Below are 17,121 nucleotides of genomic sequence, written 5' to 3'. Positions count from 1 at the left end.
AATTTGCAGATAATCAGAGGGGAGTAGCAGCCAATTACTGCCTATATGTTTCATAAGCACCTGCAGTTTGGTGTAAGAACATTTGTGAGCCTTAAAAAAAGAAAATGCATTAGTGCAGGCAGTCTGTGACCTCAGCACTATCCGTCAACCCTGAGAATGTCCCCTTAGGACTCGAGCTCCAGACAGCAAAGGCCATTTGCTCCCATTGGGCTCTGAGCTCTCCATCAACCATACAAAATTTTGCTGCATCATTGTTGCCCAGTCTGAAGCTTTACCTCAGATGGTACAAAATCTGGAGGCAGTTTCTCCAGCATGTCATCTGCTAGCCGACCTACAATCGCCTCCCTGGTCTCTCTGCCTCCGCTGGAGCTGTCCTTTGGTTGGATGCTAAGGATAGTGTCTAGTACGTCCTTGGCAAGTTTGCTTTGGTAGGTGATGTCTGCATTTGGGTGGAGGCCGAACACCTCAGGGGTGTCATATGTGGGGAGACCCTGCAGGAGAGAGAAAAAAAAACAGATCATCTATCTATCTATCTATCTATCTATCTATCTATCTATCTATCTATCTATCTATCTATCTATCTATCTATCTATCTATCTATCTATCTATCTATCTATCTATCTATCTAGAAGGCCCCAAAAATTACATTAATCCCTCTAATCCCCTATTCAATCCACTGTCTAATGTCTGCTGCAGCAACTTTCCCCATTCATGCATCTTTTGTCATTAATTTGCAAACCCTTCACACATTTTGAATGAGAATTCTTTAATAGTACCAATAAAGCAAATGTTCTAAATACACAACAACCAGGATATGAATTTATCATCAGTAAATCCAATTTATTTCAATCACATACATTAACTAACTGCATCTTTCTTGGTCCACAGCTAACCATATTTAAACAATGTTCATATTTTTAAATAATATAAAATAGATGCAAATAATTAATAAACTATGCTTGCATGATTCATTTTTTTTTAGTTTAAAGGTCTACAATTGGATTCTAAATTTAAATTTTTTAATAATAAAGTTGTAAACTGTCTTGGAATCAATTTCCATATGATATCAACAACCATTATAAGAGCTTACTCTCATTAGCTATGAAAGCTAAACCATCTTGCATGATTTTGATAAATGGATGTATGTTTTCCCACATCTCTCTTCCTTTTTGAAGAGCAATCCTGATTAAAGTTGTTTATTAGTTGATTAATTCATGCATGCAGCATTGTGTACCAGCTATACAAGTCATCACACATTATACATTCATTCATCATAATTTCCATTCAACACAAAGCTTCCAGTAGACAACATGTGCTTAGAGAGATGCACAGCTGAATGAAAGCTAGTGTAACATGCCCCTCTTTGCTTTTGTGTAACATGCTTTTTTTTTCTTTCTTTTTTTTAAGCAAAATATCTTGCATGTTTCTCAAGGAGCTTTTGTATGTGGTTTCATTCACTAATGGTGATAACAGCATTGTGTGTTACACACTGAACAATGCTGTGGCGTGTATGCTGTGACTGCACAGACTGGCTCCAAGAACCGTGTTTGTCATTGAGTGTAAGAGAATCATCCTGCTGTGAGTTGGGGCTAAAAACATCCATCACAATCAGTTCAGACAGAATAAAGATCAGCCGTACTCTGCCGGCAGCTGTACTATTTCTCTCATGAGGACACCACTGCTTTTTACATGACTCACTGCTTTTAATGCACAACTGGAATAAGGCCAGTGGGCTGATTGGGCTAAGGCTGGTTATGTTCCTCTTGGCACCTGAATAACTATTATGAGGTAGATTCATTACTGATGAATCAGCTTTATTCACACATATACAAACAAACTGATGACATTACAGTTGACAAAGATGGGCCTTTTTTATACTGGAAGTATAAAGACATATTTTTGTCAGACTTCTCTTTTGGTCTTCACTTTCTGTTAGCATATACAAACTGTGCCAGATGCGACTTGGGTCATGAATATTAATTACTTTATGTTTGCCCCAACTCATTTGCTAAAAGAGGGCTGTTGGTAGACCTGTACAGTATATTACCATTTACTGTCTGCTCTTGTTAAGCCCATTGCTAACATGATTGTCAGAGACTTCTGAGTGAGAAAAAGACACTTAGATTTACAGTTTATGATTGCAAATGTAAATACAATACACTTCTATGGCAAGGTACTTTTCATTATGCAAAGCAGTTGCCTAATTTAGAGGATGAACAGGGAATTTGTTGGAGCAGTTTATTTATTTATTTTTAAGTATTGGTTCTCAGTATTGGCTGATTTTATTGCAAATGTTTACTGGTGCCAATCTGTTGTGAATCTGACTAGCCAACAGCCCACAGCGTTGTAAGACACCACCACTGTCTATCTGCCAACACACTGTCTCACCTCAATCTCTCACATCTATCTAGTAACAAAACCTGTATAACAAATAGTACTGACTCCAAAGGGACAAAATGAGCAGTTTCATTGGAACCTTGTATCTCACCTGCACATATTGGAGGTACTGGTCCACGCTATTGCATCTGGGAATACTGTAGCCTTTGTAGAAGTTGAAATCAGGGCTGAACATGTTCTCATTGAACCACACCTTTGCAAAGGTGTTCAAGAGGCGCTTGTCATAGTCATCAGTCACCCTACCACCATACTGGATCTCGCCGATCATGTATCGTACGGTGTTCCAGGACACACCCTGTAAAAATACTCATTCAAATTAAAATGCCAGGTGCTAAGTCTATTTGGAAACTTTTTGCATAGACCCCTGACAGAGTTGACAGTTGATCATATACTTTTGTTTCATACAATTTATGTAAAAGGATTTTCCCACAGAGGTGGAAAAAGCAGATATGTTCATGTCATACTTCAATACTAAAGTAGATGAAGGACATTTGACTAGAATCCACATAATTCATAATGAACTCCATGTTTTTTGAGTTTGTGTGACAAGATTAAAGGTGTATAATTATATAAATTATCTTTAAATCACAGATTAAAGCACAGATTAAGCAAACAATGCTGGATTGTGTTTATGATGTATTTGGTTGATTTTATTTTTATTTCATAATCGTGACGCCAGTAACACTGCTGCTTCATAATGCAACTCTCACCTTCTTGATGTCCATATCATCCAGGTGATTCTGGACAAACTGTATCGTTGCATTGAAGTCTGCCTGGTTGAACTCATATGGAATGTTCCAACCTAAAGGTCCATATTTTCGCCTCTCTTGGACAGTGGAATGGAGGAATGCCACACCGTACAACATGGGCCTCCACTGGACCATGTTACTCACATCCAGAAGATCCTGACTGATACCTGGAAGATATTATTAGGCAACACCAATTTCAAGACTTTTGTTATCATTAACACAACCCACTCATACCTTTTTATTCATGAAACTGACAGATCATTAACTTGATTATCTTTGAATAATGAGGCTCTTCTATAAATAATCATCCAGCCCAGATTTACATAGCTCCATTAATGTTTCTAATTCATCAATGGCCTCAAGTGATGGTTGAATCTTTCATCTCAAACAGGCAGAGTAAAATAAAAAAGCTTCTAAGATAGCCTGAGCTTGACATAGAGTCATGGAAAACTGACAGCTGAAGAAAGACTAAATATCCAGAGATGCCAGGCTCACCTCCATAAGTCCTCTTAAGTCCAGCTTTCAGTCCCTGGGGAGGCTCGTTGGTAAATTTGATTGACATCTGCAGGAGAGTGATAGGAAAGTGTCTGTGGACCTCAGTGGTCATCCACAGTCTGAAGGTGTCATGAACGCTGTCCGTCTCTGTGATTGTATCCATGAGTTCATCCATAAAATGCAGACCCAAATGACAGTTTTGAAGTAAAGCCCAGCCTCCCTAATAGAAAAATAATAATAATAAATAAATAATAAAAAAGGGGAATCAGCCTAGGAATGGTTTATTGTTGTTTCTGAATATATTAAGCTGGCACAGGAGCAAGTTTTAACATAAAAAATGGTATGTACATACATTAGCCATGGAGTGCTGCAGAAGTTTGCGTGCATGAACTTCCTGCCCTTGTCCCATTGATACGTAACGAGTTTCAATTCTCTGTCGTTTACCCAAGGCTATGATTGAGTCTGTTGGGTCTGAACCCATGGACAGGAAGCAGATGAGAGGAGTGCGAGGGTCCGACTCCTCCCAGGTCTTCTCCAGGTCCAGAATCACTCCCTCGGCATATCTCTCCCCCACTGAGTGCATGATGTACTTTCGTGCCTTTCAATTACACAATAAAAAACAAGTAATTAGCCTGATGCAATTAAAAGTCATCACATTTATTTATATAGTGATTTCTTTATATAGTGATTTGTTAAAATCAGTTTTACAGAAATGAACAGAAAAACTGTGTTGTAAAATTCAACTGTTAAAAAGTAACTTCAATTTTAGATGTAAAGCAGCTCTACAAAATATTACTCTGCTTAATTTAGTGCAATGTTGATTCAGTTAGTTCAATAAAAGAGTCAATATTACGAAGTTTATTAATTACAAACAAATTCAATTCAGCTATTAAGCAGCTCTACAGAAGACAGTAGTACCATTACTCAATTCAGTTTAGAGTTGATTCAGTTCAGTTCAATGGCAGTGTTGATCTTACAAAGTTCATCAATTACAAATTAGTTTCATCTAAAAAGAGGCTCTAAGGAAAACAATAGTGAAATTTATTCAGCTCAATTTAGTTCAAATTTGATTCGGTTCAGTTCAGTAGCAGTGCTATTGTTGCAGAGTTCATCAATTGTGAAACTAGTTCAAAGGCAGCTCTACTTAAGACAATATTATCCAACTCAATTCAGTTAAAGTTTTGTTGTCATCCGAAAGGGAAAAACCACCATTAACTGTCATAAAAAATATTGTCACACTGGCTTCATTATGATTGCATTCATACCTGAGCAATGGTTCGATCTGGACACCAGGATCGAATAAGAAGCAGTCGTCTGAAACAGTCCAAAGCCTGGTCATATGCATTTGGGATTGGTTCTTCTTCTGGTGCTTCTCGATCAAACCAGCTCTTCCACTGTTTCTCGTGACGCGCAATCTGTTAATGCACATGCACACATGTACACAAAAGTAAATGATTCCGATACTTATTTGGACAGCTGACATGAAATTGTTTTGAGAAGTTGTCATGTTCTGTGGGGTGGTATACAACTCTAAAACCTGATAATCACAGCATTTTTGTTTATTTTATAGATTTACACTTTTATATGTTTTTTATTATAAAAGAGTCAAAAAATATGACCTCATATCATTTACTGAACCATAAAGGGATGGTTGAACCAAAAATGAAAATTATGCTATCTTTGACATCTGCATGACTTTCTTCTGCAGATATTTTGAAGATGTTGGTAACCACTCAGTTTTGGTTACCATTGACTCTCGCTGTTTGGACAAAAAACTTCTTATGAGTCATTTCTCAAAATATATTCTTTTATGGCCTGAAATGTGTGGAACATGAGGGTGAGTAAATGATGACATAATTTTATAATGTATTTTTTTATATTTATTTTTATATTTAAATAAAATGTTTATTTTAGATTTATTTTTAATATATATATATAATACTTTAATATACATGTATTATATAGCATCAACAATGAAATGGTTTGGACTTTCAACAGTTCAATAAACTATACATAAAATAAAAATATTCTGAATGTTTTGTCTAATCAAAATTCATTCAAAGGCAAAGACTGAACATAATGAGCCTTGGATAGCATGGATTTCTGGTATGTCATGACATATATTGTATAATGCAGTCTTGTGTGTGGATTAACAGTTTTCCTGTAGTTGCAGTGCTCCAGAAATGGTTAATTAAACAAAAGGCTTTTAATCTGATTTCTTTCAGCCACAAGTAATTGATTTAGAGTTTGCCAAAGTGAGCTCATTTCACACTGCATTGAGCATGAAGTTCCCCTGGGCAGTCATGGCCTGCCAATCAGCCGTCAATGTGAGTGGCTGTGAATGTATTTGTGCCTCTGTGTGTGTGTGTGTAGACAAGATGAATCAAATATTGACATGTTTACTGCAAAGCAGGAGCAGAGAGATAGATTTAATGAGGAAAGGGAGCTCAAAGCGACAGATACTCTGTGTGTGTGTGTGTGTGTGTGTGTGTGTGTGTATTTCATGCATTGATGTGTCTGATCCTTTAAGAAACCATGTGTGTATAAGTGTGACCACACACCTGATCTAGAATGTCAGAGAACTGCCACAGCTTGCTCAGCTCCACCAGGTTAAGCCATGTTATGTCCAGGATCCACTTTGCAGCTTTGGGTGGACAGGCCTTCAGGTCCAGTGAAGCACCTCCTAGGCGACATCAAGAAAATAGATCACATGCAGTGCTTCCTGCCTTGTTCTTATTATGAGGTTTTATTTATTTATTTGTTTGCTTGTTTGTTTGTTTATTGAAGCTATTATTGCATGTTGTTGACTATGTTCAGAATGGAATACCAGCTGACTTAATATACTATATTATTATTTTTTTAAGTATTACGTGAAACAGTAAGGTTGTGTAGATTAATATGAAATAACAATAAACAATATTATTAAACCATTATTATTTATTAAAGTTATATTCTTATTAGCTCCATTTGTAAGAATTTACAACTTAGAAATTCAGCAAGGAAATGAAATTCCTATCAAGTAATATTCTAACAATAATTATAATTTGATTCACAGTTTACTGAATGTAATTTTTTTTTTGCCGGTTTGAATTTAAATGAGTTAGAGTTTGGGGTACTATCAGATAAATTTGGAAAAATAAAACATAACAGAGGTTGAGTAAAAAAAAAAAATTTAAACAAATTACAGATGTTAAAACAAAAAGTATTATAACTATTCTCAGTCTCCTATACTGATCTCTGTGGAATTTACACTCCTGTATTCACATCTTGTTTATTGTTGTTTGTTATACTCGTTATTTATTGAGTTTTGGGTTTAGTCTTGCCTTGTTTTGAGTATAGTTAACTGAAATATTGACTTCATCCTATTTTTGAATTAATAAAATACCTTTTTTCTTACAATCATCTTGCCTAAACAAAGAGGTTCTTCTCTGTTCTTGGAACACTAAATTGCAATGGTACATTCGTAGGAACCTCTTATTGCAAATACAATATCTCACTATGATCTCAAGAAAAGCTCACGTCTTATTAAAACAGATTGAGACAAACTACAGTGCAGCAAAGAGGGGGAAAGTGGCTCTCACAAGAGTGCATTAAAGAGCAGAATGGTATTAACTGGCTTGACGTGCACTGCTAGCACAGGGAATCAAATCGACCTTCTAGGTAATGGGCCACTTCTCTGACCACAAGGCTACCTGATCTCCCAGTGATTAAATTTCGGATCTGATGCTTTTACGAAGCAAAACCATATGAACCACCATGATAATCACACAGTAGTTCATCAGTCTGCAGACTCACCAAGGACTCCTTGTGAACAACATGTACAGATCACAAATTGCAAAGAGCCATTAAATATGATTTTGGAAAGCATGTGACCCAGACAAAAAGGTATTCACAAAAGCTTCTAATGGCAAATCCACAGTCTGCTCTCGTTATTGTGCTTTTGGTTTGAAATCTCAATATACCAAAGACTATGTTTTTTAATATACCATTCAGAAATTACAGTCTCTTGTCACTGTCTGTATGTATGAATTTGCTCTTAATTCTGGGCCCAATACAAGTTAAGCTATATCGGCAGCATCTGTGGCATGCTATTGATTACCGCAGAATTACTTCTATAGACATTCCACAGCAAAAGCAGTTTGTTAAAGAATTTATATAGACCTATTTCGTACAACAATGTGCTATGTGGTCAAGTTTTCTAAATAGTCCTGGAGTGATGGAAATACAATATTAAGAGAATTAATTTATGGTCTATGCAAACACTGTAGACAGGCATGTCTATATCCATATATATTTTTCTTTCACGTACCACTTGAATGTTGCTATGTTTGCCAGGTTTACACGGCCACAACAGGAGCTAAAATTGTATATTTTATAGTATGTGATCCTCACCCCAGTCTCATATTAATGTGCAATGTCTTTTGGCTATACTTTTGAAATATATCACATATTGTAGTAAACCCACTGGTCTATAATAGATCAGTGAATAAACCAAGAACATTCTTTCCAAAGATGTGGCTACATTTATGTCTCAATTCATGGAAGTATGCACCACACAATGTACTGCGTCAGCCTTGTAAATCATCATATGTACTGGCAGTCAACCTCACAGAGTGTCACAGGACACCTCTGTGCCTCATTCATAGCACACTAATAGCTCTAGAAGCCTAGCCCTGATGTTTTCCTGCTGCTCAGCTCTTCCTGAACCTGCTACACAAACAGACTGCCTTAACACCTCTCTCTGTAACCCATTAATAATGGATTTATATATCCATTATATAATACATAAACTGTGTCTAAACTTATGTATTTGAGATGTACTGCAAAATTCAGCAGCAAGTCACATAGACTTGTACATAACTGTTGTCCAAGAACATTGGTAGACCGATTACTCACTTACTGAAGATCCTAGAAAACAAAGAAACTGAAGAAGAAGGAGAAAGATTTTGACCAGGCCAGAAAAACAGAGAAAAAAAAAAAAGAGTGAGAGAGACTTGTGGGAGCCGGGAAGCTTTCTGACCTTTAATGAGGGTCAGAAACTCCTCGTGTTTGACCCTGTTGCTCTGCATGTCGATCTTGAGAGTGAGCAGCAGGGTGAACAGGAATTTGTGTTCTTCGTACAAACCCCGAGCTGCGTACTTGTGCACCTCGAAGGTCATGTACTCGATGATGTTGGCGATCCGCTTGCTTGTAATTGGACTCTTTGAGGACCTACTCCCCAAGAGAAAGACACAAGATTAGAAAGGATTTACTGATAACGAACTCATGTAGAAGCTTAGTCACTGTACGTTCACATCTCACATGGACATGTTATGACATCAGTATTATGTGAATGTACATTTTATTATCGCCAAGCCAACATTTCATGGTGGGGTCAATATAAGTACAATATGGGCTTGAGGTATAGGCCTCAAATGGGTTTGTTCACCATGTTGGCCTTATTTTAATTTGTCCCAGTCTGAATTAGACCATATACTGTATCTCATACAGAATCTGACTGGGACTAGTTCAGAGTAAAAAAAATAAACATCTGGGGCCCATACCTCAAGTCTACATTTCACTCCATGAAATGATAACTGGGTGATAAAGACAAGAAAGAAGTTTAGTCTCATGCCATTTTGAGAAACTAATTTAAACGGGGTATGAAATGACAAATGAGTTTTACTTGGCCAAAGACAAGTCGAACAAGCCCAGGAACTGGCGCAGAGAGGTCTGATACATCACGTTCACCATGCTCATCTCCGTGATCAGGAAGTACAAAATGCTTCCTCTTGTGGCAACTACACACAGAAAAGAAGGTGTCAACAAAGGCCCTGTTTACATTTGGTATTAACATCCATCTGAGATTCAACCAGACATGGCCCCTTTGTCAGTGAACCTCGAAAGAAGGGTCTTATTTTGTGACTTATTGCATCTGGGTCTGACTGCATGATTAAAACCAGGGTTTCTCAAGCAATTTTGAGTCTCTTCAGTGATTTCTTACTGCTCAGCTCTCTGAAATACTTGTTTCTGATTGGTCATTCATGCTAGGCCTGTGTCATGAGGTACCACGTGGAAGTGCTGCTATAAAAATCCAAACTTCCATGACAATGTTCCTAAAAATTGACTGAGATGATCAAGGACAATGGCAGTTTTAGAAAGAGTGCATGCAAGCCCCTCGTTTGCTATTCAAATCGATGAATCAACCAACATTTTGGTTGTGATAACAGATGAGTGTTTCCATTGCCTGGATCGCTATTTCACACAGAATAGCCTTGATTGGAAAAATTGCGTAGGCTTTTAAACAGATGGTGTGGTCGCAATGACTGATAAGCATGATGGGGTTGGTAGGAAAAGTTTGTAAAAGCATCTGAGGTCGAATTGTTCCACTGTTTTTACACAGCTTTCAACAAATGCAATGTCAGTAATAGACATTACTGACAAAACTATTAACCTTGGGAAGAACAATTCATTTTTAGTTTAGTTTAGTTTCAGTCTTGTGTGCCAATTAAAATCAGACAATTGTAAAATGGCTGTCACAATGAAAAGTTTCAAGACGTTTTAAGTTGTCTTTTCAAATTTGCCAGTGGGTGCACACATATCTGAAGGATAGATTTCACTGAATATGGATACCATAATATCAGACCGAGCCTCAAGTGTGACATTAAATCTTCAATAAAAGATTATGTTTACCGCATAGTTTGTGCAATCATTAAATTAATTAGGATATAACAACCAAATGGATCTAAAATGAAGCCTAGACAGTACAGTAAATTTTACTTTTTTAATTTTCAGTCGTAAAAAAGGGGGGAATGTAAAGAATTTCAATCAGCAGCAATGGTTGATTAAAAGATCAGTTGGCATGTGTTTGCTCATTGTCAGGAGCATTTTGGTACAATATTTCTGACCACCTCTGAAGTGGTTTGCCAGTCCGTTTGTACACTTGATTGGATCATCTGAGATGTATATTTGTAACAGGCGTCAACTGGATCAAAGGTTTCTAATTACATTAAGTTTTATAGCTTGTGGTTATTCTGATAATTGTCACATTGAAAGACTAATAAACTAGAGGGGATGCAACTGCTCCATGTATCACTAAAGGAAAAATGCTCCATGCTCCATGTATCACTAAAAAAACCATTAAATGAAAGACAAGCTCTAAGCCCCCACCGGGTCTATATTCCTCACGGGCCGCATTGATCTGGATCTCAGTCTCAGCAGCAATCTGGAGTTTCTGTGTGACCTCTTCTGCAGTGCGTTTCGTGTTTCCCAGCACTGTGATGAGGCTCTCGTCATCCACCAGGGAGCCCTGCGTGCTAGTCAGCCTAAAAAGTAAATTATCCTCCAGTTCCTTCATTTTGCGTTTATTGGCCGTCACATCCTCCAGCAGGTCAGTCCGCTCCTTCTCCAGTTCCTGACAAATCCAGAAACACCACACAGTCATTTCTCACTACACAAACGTCTTTATAATTTGGCTATTAATTGGCATACACATTTTTGTGATTAACGATTTAATTGCTTTTGTTTATGTCACTTGCAGTGTACGCATAATACACAAACACATTAAAAAATCATTTAACCCTGTCTAAAATGTTCTTTTGGGGTTATACAGCCTGATCTTCTTTTCATTCATACTGATATTTTTGGAGCCCAACCCGAAAATCACATTGAAGTAGTATACTGTAATATCAATTATGGTTATCTTTATTCTAAAATATTAAAATCTGATTATGCGGTAGTAATACATTTCAATCCTACATTATTCTTTTCTGCATATTTTAAGGTGGCCTGATTATTGAGGCTTCATTTATAAATCAGTGTTTATTTATTTATTTTCATGATGATAAAACATTCACATGATTAAGATTTATTATCTTTTTTTCAGACAGCACAAATGTATTAACACTTTAAATACATTATTTGTCATATAATGTTTAAAAACTTTTGTTTAAAACAATATTTTGCAATAATTTAACTGAAATGACTTTGAACCTTCAGGGTTTTACAAAAGGTCAAACATATATTGAAAAAAATTGAATTTGAATAGAACCCAGCAACATATAAAGGTATGTCAACAGCCATTTCCTGTTTCTACTACACACACACACACACGTCCTCTGTAAAAGGTACTTGAGTGGAAATGTTCTCTGGTAAATACACAGTACATTACATATTTTAATGCAGTTTAGTAAGCCTTTGACATAAAAATGCTGAGATAACAGACCAGTGTCAAAGTGCTGAGCCACGAGACCTGAGTTAAATACCTAATTTTCCATCTTCAGAATAGTATGATAGTATAGTGTGCAGTCAATTTTGCTCGGTTAGCTTTCACAATCCTTGCATTACCAGTCAAATGCTTTTTTGGCTTGCTGTACCTTTTCAGTTTCCCATCAGGCAGAGATGACTAACTAGCCTCAGGAGAGGCCATGAAGCTATTATAATTCAGATCTGGGCGGCATGTGGATCTGTACTCTTATTAGGCTGAGTGTAAAGAGGTGATGTGGGTTTCAGGCCCTTGCTCCTGATTGACAAATCAATGTCCAGTAGTGAATTTGTTCTGAATGCCACTTTAATTTTCTCTACCTGGGAATCTGCAGGCGCTATCAAAGCCCAACTGACTGTCCTAGGTTGAAATGAGCTGAGATGACAGCGATTCTCCATAACAATGTGCAGTACTGCAAGATACCCGTAGCTTTGATTTAGTTCCTTCTTAAGCTTGACATAGCTGTGGCCTCCAATTTGAAGTGCTATGCACATACTGTATATTCTATGTTAAGCACCATAAAACTCCAGTGATATTTTTGATGTTTATCTTTCTTTTCATTTTAAGAATAAACTTCACTAAAATTAGTTCAGCCTTAATGAATAAAAAACAAACAATACTATGTCAAATTCATTTGTGTAGTGCCTTTCACAATATACCTTGTTTCAAAGCAGCTTTACAGTATATCATGTTATTTATTATATTAGCAACACATTACAATAAGGTCTAACATTAGCCAATGCATTAGTTAACATGACCTAACTATGAGCAATATTTTTATAAGAATAATAATAATAACTTATAACCTAACCCTAATGCTTTATTTGGCAGATTAGAGCTGGGCGATACATACATACTTTTTGTGACAATCGACCAGTACATATTGTATATATCGTCCTAAGCAAGTATACTGTATGAATAACATAGCCAAGATTTGCTATAGTATATATTGCTTTACTTGGGTATAATGTATGCAAGTAAAATAAGAGGTACTATATCCAGTATTATATCCAGCAATATATGCAGTTATTAATATATCAGTGGGCAATAATACAGTTTACATTTGATGATACACTTGTTGATTTGTCGATATAACAATCAAACAGTTGAGATTTGCTTTATAGTATGTATCGAGTACTGTGTGACTCTGGGTAAGGTTGGCTATACTTGTAGTAGTACTACATTTTCTAAAAATTAATGCATTATTCTTGAATCAATATTTTTTAGCAGTGCTGAGGATGAAACAACAGAGATTTGTTAGATAAAACCCTTGAGTCTCTACTTGCTATGTTGAATGTTAGTAGTCTTTTAGTATACAAAGATATGAAATTCACGCTCTTTGTCCAGTGACCCTAAAAATGACCAAAGCACTCTCTCTCTGGCTTGCTGTGCAAACATGTTTTTGAGATTTTCTCTTTTTTCTCATGTAGGACCACAGGGACCTTCATGAGGAACACCAGGGTATAAGTGAAAAAAAAGCATATCTTTCAATGCACTGCCAAAATGGTTAAGTAGCCTTTTCTAAAGCATGGCTTTACACAATTTCACATTGCAAATCAGGCATTATCTAAAATTACATTACAATTAACCTAAGTGACTTACAAATGTGAAAAAGAAAAACAGTCTATTTATGTTTAAAAACACCCACTGGTCATTTCGGCAGTAGACTGAATGATGCTCAAGCGGTGAGTGGCTAGTAGTGGCCACTTACCTGCCTTTCAGCAAGGACTAATGGTCAAATGTTACATCACCTAATTGCTATTCATAAGTCAAGCTATAGAAGTTTAAAATAGCCCCCCAAAACACATTTCAGATCATTATTACGCCCATTTTCAAAGGGCCCACACCTGTTTCTCAGTGAGAATAACTCTTCCCAGAAGCTGATCTTCCAGGCCCCTCATAGTAACGGTGAAGTCGATAATGGATGTACGTGCGCTGATCTCAGGAGTGTATGCTGGGTTGGGCAGCTTGGTGGTCACATAGAGACGGAAGCCTTTCATTACATCCACTTCTTTATCACCTACTTTCACCTGATGACAAGAATGAGTCAGAGATTTAAAACTCCGGGTGAAGAGCTGCTCTGACATCAACATGAAAACAAAGTATTTGAAGAGTAAAGACATACTAGAGGATGACTAGAGTTCACACTAGAGTTCAATATCTCAAGATGCTTCTTAAGAGAGCCTTAGAGAGAAGTTACTAAATAGATCTGTGTTAATGACCTTCCTAACATAAAAGGTGTTGGTGAAGTTGTTTAAAATGATATGCCGATTATCTCAACAGGGAGTAACTCATTTTATTTCCATGCCAATTAGCAGAAATAGAATGCACAGGGCTGTGATTTGATTATTATGCAGTGGTTTGACAATGATAAAATGACGTCAATGTCTCCCATTCAGACTCTGCTATATAAAACGTGTGATCAGGTGTTCGCACCTTTGTATTAATAGAGCTGACTAGTTAAAACTGTCAGAGCTTTTTCCGCAGCTTGCTATTTCCACTTCTTTTCTGAACGTGTGAAGCAGCTGCTGTCTGTGATGGTGAAACAGTGTCACGTTTTTAGAGCGACTGGAAATTTGATAATGAGATCAAGGAAAGATGCCTAAAAGTTCATGACTGTCACTCACAATCGTGTCCTGCACTAGCAGTAAACAGCTTGAGCAGCTGCTGTCATCACCTCGACTGGGAAATGGAACAGCACAGAGGATCTGTACATTTCATGTCCTTTTTCATGATCTTAATTCTAAGCTTATGTAAAACAACTGCTTTTTCAGAGTACTTGCTATGTCCTACTTGTCTATGATTTTGTACATTATGAATATCTTTCCAAGAAAGCATAATGACGGAGAGAACGTTGAATACAATCACAACTCATCTGCTCTAAAATTGAACTTCAAAAATAATGAGAAGAAGGAGCTTAATAATAATAAGTTCTGTACAAATGCACAGTATTTTCTAATTACGCAAAGCAATCTTGTTCATTTCCTAGCATACATTTATTGAAAGAGAAGGACATTTTTTTTTTTTTTTTCAAAATGACTGGAACTGCTGAGGGCAACGATGTTTTCTTTAATGATACTGTCCCTATTTTCTCCCAAGCAAGCACTATATTGTTGATTTATATATGATAAATTTTGATGGCACAATACAGAAAAAAAATACCTTTATATAATCATTATGCTTTTGGCATTTTTCACAAATAAGGTATGAAATAAAACATTTAAACTCTTGTGTCATAACCTTCTGAAATTGTTGATTGTGATCCTCAAAATATTCTAAAAGTAATTAAATCTATAATAGTAATATTATGATAAACATTACAAAAGCAATTTAAAAAAATCATACGTTTATTTTTAAATGTATTTCATACCAAATTTGTGACATGTTAAAATACAATTTAAAACTCTGATTTGTGTAATTTTATTATTGTCTAGCACATTCAGTTAACACCATAATTAATTAAACAAAATGTATCTATTAAATAAAAACACTTGGAAGCACGTTTAACTAGCTAGTTTGGAGCCAAATATCGCTAGTTTTCATGCTTTGGTAATTTAATCTGACATACCTCATAGTTGTCCCTGAAATATATGGAAATGGTGCATTTAATGTTTATAGTAACACTTTTTTAGGACCAATTCTCACTATTAACTAGTTGCTGTCAGGGAAATCCCCTGACAGTCTTGTCTGTCCTATCCCTGTTCAGTGTTTCCTTGTTTGTGTTGTGTTTGAGCACATGGCTTTGTCTTTGTGTCTGCCATGTGCTCCTCTCCTCCTGCCACCTTGTTACCCGTTACCACGCCCCCTTGATTAGTCCTCGTTTGTCTGAGAGTTGTGACCTGTTCCTCATGTATCTGTTCCCTTTATATTGTGCTCCCTTTCCCTCTTTTGTTGCCAGTTCACCTGACTATCAATCCAGATAGTGTCTGAGCTTTTCCCAGTTCATAGTCTGTAGAGTCTAGTGTCCTTTAGTTGCTTGTAGTCCTACCTATTTATCCTACTCTCGTTGTGTCTTGTATTGCAGTTACCCTTGTCTGGTTTTTGTTCTGTCCTGTCTTGTAGGCTGAGCTTCCCTGGCCGTTCTCTACTCCTGCCAAGCAGCAAGACCTGTGCAGTGCCTGAGAGGCCTCGAGTGTTTAAGCTTGAGCTCTGTGTTCTGGTCAGGCCATCGCTGTTCTCCACTAGTCTCGCTCTGCACTGCCTTCACTGCTCTCTGGCCTACTGTCATCCTGGGTTGGACTCGACGGCCATTCTCTCAGCTTGCCTGTCTTCTAGTCACATCTCTACCTATTGTTTGGACTGTGTTCACTCCCCTCCTCACCTCCTCTTGTCCTGTCAGCTGTTGTGTTAATAAACCTGTGATAAGTCAATCTGCATTTGAGTCCTCTCTCATAGAAGCCCTGACACTTGCTTATTAGCGTGCATATCACTAGCATATTGGCTGTTTATTAGTACAAAGCATATATTAATGCCTTATTTTGTATGACAGTTTAGATCCTTTAATCCTACCTCATACCTACATTTACAACTACCTTACTAACTGTTAATAAGCAGCAGATTAGGAGTTTATTGAGGCAAAAGTCACTGTTAATACAGTAGTTAATAACTGGTCCTTAAACTAAAGTGTGACCATGCTTACAAAAAATTTAAATAAATACATATATTGGACAGCAAAGTGTACTATAATCATAGATGGTGCCTTTTAATTCATTACAATGATGTTTTTTTTTTTTTTTAAATGATGGAACATTTTAAGTTCTTTTCGCTGTTATCATTAAAAATCCAACCTCGACCCCAGGAGGTTAAGCCATTGGTATCAAACTCAATACCTGAAGGGCCACAGCTCTGCACAGTTCAGCTCCAACCCCAATCAAACACACCTGATCCAGCTAATCAAGGTCTTCAGGTTTATTAGAAACTTCCAACAGGTGTGATTTGGAGCTGGTTGAGCTAAACTCTGCAGAGCTGTGGCCCTCCAGGAACTGAGTTTGAGACCACTGGGTTAAGCCCTTCTAAAAATACCTTATACGTGAACCCAGTCTTGATGAAGTTCTTCTCCAGGACATTGTCCAGGGCAGGATCCAGTTCTTCCCCAACATCTTCAATGAGTAGGGGACGCCCAAGAGACAAACTGTCCTCTAGATGGTTTCTGAAGTATTTGTGATTCAGTGAGGTGATCTGTGAAAACAGGAAGACCTCATTACTGACCCAGCTCAAGTTCTGCTACTGGGGAAAGCT

The 17,121-nt window shown here is 37.0% G+C and overlaps 1 protein-coding gene across 3 annotated transcripts in view; it reads right to left on the bottom strand.

Annotated features, from left to right (window-relative positions):
• The window catches only part of dnah5 (dynein, axonemal, heavy chain 5), a 105,309-nt gene that overhangs the window by 9,241 nt on the left and 78,947 nt on the right, over nucleotides 1-17,121 (bottom strand). For all 3 annotated transcript variants that reach the window (XM_058746785.1, XM_058746786.1, XM_058746787.1), the window contains exons 64-75: nucleotides 16,906-17,061; nucleotides 13,731-13,913; nucleotides 10,791-11,034; nucleotides 9,307-9,421; nucleotides 8,662-8,852; nucleotides 6,203-6,324; nucleotides 4,907-5,056; nucleotides 3,994-4,239; nucleotides 3,642-3,861; nucleotides 3,108-3,313; nucleotides 2,489-2,692; nucleotides 276-491 (exon numbers count right to left, since the gene is read on the bottom strand). In XM_058746785.1, the coding sequence (XP_058602768.1) occupies nucleotides 276-491; nucleotides 2,489-2,692; nucleotides 3,108-3,313; nucleotides 3,642-3,861; nucleotides 3,994-4,239; nucleotides 4,907-5,056; nucleotides 6,203-6,324; nucleotides 8,662-8,852; nucleotides 9,307-9,421; nucleotides 10,791-11,034; nucleotides 13,731-13,913; nucleotides 16,906-17,061 (2,253 nt within the window). The remainder of the gene's footprint in view (nucleotides 1-275; nucleotides 492-2,488; nucleotides 2,693-3,107; nucleotides 3,314-3,641; nucleotides 3,862-3,993; nucleotides 4,240-4,906; nucleotides 5,057-6,202; nucleotides 6,325-8,661; nucleotides 8,853-9,306; nucleotides 9,422-10,790; nucleotides 11,035-13,730; nucleotides 13,914-16,905; nucleotides 17,062-17,121) is intronic.

The sequence above is a fragment of the Onychostoma macrolepis genome, chromosome 16, assembly GCF_012432095.1.
Source record: "Onychostoma macrolepis isolate SWU-2019 chromosome 16, ASM1243209v1, whole genome shotgun sequence".
Taxonomy (NCBI): Eukaryota; Metazoa; Chordata; class Actinopteri; order Cypriniformes; family Cyprinidae; genus Onychostoma; species Onychostoma macrolepis.
This window is presented reverse-complemented; position numbering and strand designations above follow the sequence as displayed.